At 43.2% G+C, this 4,746-nt stretch overlaps 1 protein-coding gene across 1 annotated transcript; it reads right to left on the reverse strand.

Moving 5' to 3' along the window:
- Nucleotides 1–493: 493 nt before the first annotated feature.
- Nucleotides 494–3,276, reverse strand: LOC121541452 (transcriptional activator protein Pur-beta). The gene has a single exon (XM_041850472.2). It carries the CDS (start codon nt 3,228–3,230, stop codon nt 2,331–2,333), a length of 900 nt encoding a protein of 299 aa, XP_041706406.1. The 5' UTR covers nt 3,231–3,276; the 3' UTR covers nt 494–2,330.
- Nucleotides 3,277–4,746: the final 1,470 nt, after the last annotated feature.

A 4,746-nucleotide genomic window follows, 5' to 3' on the forward strand; every position in this document is an offset into this window, starting at 1 on the left:
GTACTTACAGTACATCATTTAGTAGTCTTTTCCAATTACAAAAATAAAACCTAATTGCCTTGATGACAACATAATTAAAGGAGAATATGGCATAAGTTAAACAGAAGGCGACTTCAGAATGTTTAGAATGTGTAACATGAAGGCTCCTACCCATCTATCCAACTAGTCCACAGCCAACAAACGTCCGGTGATGCATTTCCCTTGGCTGATTCTACATGTTAAATCGGGAACAACTACGAGTAACAGAGACCAACTGGGACTACACACTGTGACAATTATTTCAACTGGCTGTAGTTTGATAGATGTGTAGGAGCCGAAAATCTAATACTTAAAGGAACACTTGAGAGGATGAAGTGCCCGCCTGTTTCAACCTAAGAAGAGTAAGTTAAAATGGAGAACTTTGAACTCCTTTTTAGCAGCTACTGGTTGTGTTGGAGTGGAGACGAGGTAGAGAAAGGGTTTTCTAAAGTATACAATCACAATATCTATTGCATTAATTATTATTTTTTTAATCACAGAAGTGTTATTTATTTCACTCTCTGGGAGAAAAGCAACAAATTAAAGTGAGAATAAACAAAGAAAAAAACATGGACAATTCGGTCGCATCCCAGCTGTTTCATAAGCCTGCGTTACACATCTATAATTCATATACTTTTCAAGGTATTTTAAGATAAGGTAAAAAATATTGTATGCTAGGTTTTTTTTAAATCTTCTCACTTAGAAGTATAATCTTCTTTCAATATAGTTATCTTTCTAAATAAAAAGGAAACCATTCATCCAATTGTTACGGTCCAGAGGCGTCAGTGGTGTGGCGGTGCTGATACCTGGGCTCTGAGACAGTGTTGGTACCTTATCCTTGATGCCCCACACACTCTGGGCTGGCTGGGTGACAGTTCTAGTAGCTCCTCTGGGGCACAGTGTTGGTGTGTGGGTAAAGGCATCCGCATGCTTCCCATCCAAAACAGTTCGGAATAGTTTGCGCATATATTATGACAACTTGTGTGACGTTTTTCTTCGTTTTGGTCTTCGGCAAGGGTTTTTTCCGGCTGTTCGTGCACACTAAATTTGTTCTAATATAACTCAAGAAATATGTCATTCATTTGGATGTTTTTGCAGAGGAGATCTTTTTCCATCAGTATTTCTCAAGTGAAAAAATGTGCATACTTTTGACCAATCCGTCGAAAGGGGCGTAGACTTCAGCTACTGACTTCGGCTTGCATTCGAGAGAAAATTGTGCACAAACAGCCGAAGACCAAACGTACAAAAACGTCAAAATATTGGCATAATATATGCACAAACTGTTCCGAACTGGGAAGCAGCAGGAAGAGACTGTCTTTTCTGGTTGCCGATTGGTTAATAGGCCTGCCACTCTCTTGATACCAGGCCACATTGCTGTGGGAGATGGCACACTGCTCTGCTCCCCTCTGACATAATCTTACAAGATAATATAAGTTACTTACAAATAAAATAAGTCCCAGGAAACAGACCTAGTAAATATTGTCAGGCATTTACATGTTTATAAAAAATAAAAATAGACAACCATTCACTCATCTACCATGTTTAGGCCTATTTGTTTGGAGGATGACATGATACTGTGGGCTAACTATGTTAGCACAAGTCTCCAATTTAGTCTCCAAGGCCTTCAGATAAGCCTGCAGATATAGTTATCTCCGTAACGTTTATCATCATAATCGTCTGTTAAGGGGCCTGCTTTGGCACAGCCCATGTTATATAGCTTTCCCCACCTCCATCAATTAACACCAAATATAAACCTCCAGAAAAAAATGACAATTATTCTAGACATTCTTTCCTACTACTTTCACTAACTTGTAAGGATACCACACACACTGACCACATAGGAGAGACCTAGAACAGGGATACAATGGATGCTGGTTCTCTCCTTACAAGGAGCAATGGAAATAATAGCTACATTAAATGGGGTCAACTCCTTACTCTTTTAAATATATATCTATATTTTAAAGGAAACATTTATTATAAAGATTTCATTGGCTTCTGAAACTGTTATGAAAACCAAGTTGCTGGTTTTAGGGATATTTCTCTTTTTTTTTTACAAAACATAAATTTCATAAATTTCTTTAACCCATGAGAAAGGTTTCATTTAGCCACTCTTCGCCCCATAACTTTCATTAACAAACTCCAGGTTTTAATAATACATCAACAATGGTTCCCATTTCAAACGTACTTTTTATGCCACGATATTTTTTTGTATTAAAGTTCGATTCGTCATGCACTTAAATCTGTCATTTCTGCCACATATAATATTGCAGATCTCACTGTGTGAACTGAATTCTATCAGCTGTTTCAACTACTCAGTCATCATCCACCTCCTCTCCCTCCGATTCCTCTTTCCTCTCGTACATTTTATCCCGCTGTCGCTCCTGGATCTCTTTCATTTCCTCGGCATAGCGGCTGAAAGCCCCTCCGAACTTTCCCCACGCTTTGAACGGGATGGTGATAGAGTTCCTGTAGCTCGGTTTGACCTCGCTCACTCGCAGGAACACGCCGTATTTGTTGGACCCGACGTCGAAAAAGAACCGTTTAGAGTCCACCATGATGGATGTGCCCTCAGGAAGCTCCCCATAGCCCCCAACCGCCGTTCCACAGGCCAATTCCTCTTCGTCTCCACCATAATCATCTACAAGCTTTGCAAGGGCGTCTCTAAACTCTATTAAGCCTTGGGCCGGAAGGGCTATGGTCTGGCCGGCCTGCATGCCTCCTCCCGGCCCACCTACTCCGAACCCGGGCCCTCGGTTGACGGTCTGTCGGATCCGCAGGAACCTCCCCCGCTGGTTCTCCTTCAGATCGAGGTAGTATTTACGGTTCTCCCGGACCAAGAACTCGCTCTTCAGGGCTCGCCTGGGCCCGCCGTCCTCTCCGACCGAGGACTGGGCGATCTGCTCCGGGCTGCTAGGCCCCAGTTGGGCGTAGTGTTCTATGAAATCCCCCAGGTAATCGCGAAACTCCGCCGCAACTGACATGGACAGGGTCAGGCGACTTTTGGAGCCCCCGGCCCCCACCTCGGCGATTTTGATGAACCTGCCCTTGTTGTTTTGCTTGACGTCCAGGTAGAAGCGCTTGTTCTGGATGTCCAGCCGCTTGGACGCCAGCTCCTGCGTCTCCTGCTCTCTCTGGAAGGGCTGGAACCCGCTCCCACCTCCCCCTCCGCCGCTGCTCCCACCGCGCTCACTCCCACTGTCACCATCCGCCATCTTCAGCACCACCAGCCAGCTTCTCCCTCTTGTGCGTATCTCCCTCTCCGTGTGCACACCCTCTTCATGGTCACCACCAAAACCTACCCCGAGCGCTCCCGCATTGGCCTTGGGTCTGCCAATCACGACAGGTTCAACGAGTTTGAGTTTCCTCATTGGTCGTTTTCCGCTGGCTATCACGCCTATATTTTAACATTCCTATATGTCATTGGTTTAGATGTAGGTTCTGTTGACGTAATTATCGTAGACCTCGTCCTACTGGACATCGGGATCCAAGCTCTATCATATCACCGTCCAATCAACGGGCCACAATATTGTTAGAACAATTTTTACTATGGAGTGCCAATAAATTGTAGCAGATCCCTTTCTGTGCAGTTGCTATGGCATTTAAGGCAAAACTGGGCAAGCGTTAAATTGAACACTAGGGAATACTACAGACATAAAAGCAGTAATAAAAGCAACTCCTTGTGTCATAACTGTTACAGTTATACTGTACAGTGACAGTCATTTTACAATGTCACAAAAGAGCAATTATTTACACTGAGATTAATACATTTAACCTTGCACCTTTTCATAAACCTAATTTCCTCAAGTAGGCTACTATGGTACTAAAATACTTAGCCATGTAACTCCTAATATTTTCCCTGTCACCCAGATATGAATGTGAATATTTGATGTTGCTATTAATTCCACCACAGTGGTGCCCATCACACCCACCGATCAGTCAGACAGTGTTGTAGCGAATTCAGAGGGGTTCTGATTCAGAGGCAAGCACCTTACCAAAGATCACTACACTATATATATTTTTTTTATTTAACCTTTATTTAACCAAGTAAGCCAGTTGAGAACAGGTTCTCATTTACAACTGCGACCTGGCCAAGATAAAGCAAAGTAGTGCAATAAAAACAACACAGAGTTACATATGGGGTAAAAAAAAAACATAAAGTCAGAAATACAACAGAAAATATATATACAGTGTGTGCAAATGTAGCAAGTTATGGAGGTAAGGCAATAAATAGGCTATAGTGCAGAATAATTACAATAGTATTAACACTGGAATGCTAGATGTGCAAGAGATTATGTGCAAATAGAGATACTGGGGTGCAAAAGAGCAAATTAAATAACAATATAGGGATGAGGTAGTTGGGTGGGCTAATTTCAGATGGGCTGTGTACAGGTGCAGTGATCGGTAAGGTGCTCTGACAACTGATGCTTAAAGTTATTGGGGAGATAAGAGTCTCCAGCTTCAGAGATTTTTGCAATTCGTTCCAGTCATTGGCAGCAGAGAACTGGAAGGAATGGCGGCCAAAGGAGGTGTTGGCTTTGGGAATGACCAGTGAGATATACCTGCTGGAGCGCAGACTGCGGGTGGGTGCTGCTATGGTGACCAATGAGCTAAGATAAGGCGGGGATTTGCCTAGCAGTGATTTATAGATGGCCTGGAGCCAGTGGGTTTGACGACGAACATGTAGTGAGGACCCCTCCTTCACTATCTCACTTCTGACACCAATGTAGC

Source organism: Coregonus clupeaformis, chromosome 27 (assembly GCF_020615455.1).
Source record: "Coregonus clupeaformis isolate EN_2021a chromosome 27, ASM2061545v1, whole genome shotgun sequence".
NCBI classification, from domain to species: Eukaryota; Metazoa; Chordata; class Actinopteri; order Salmoniformes; family Salmonidae; genus Coregonus; species Coregonus clupeaformis.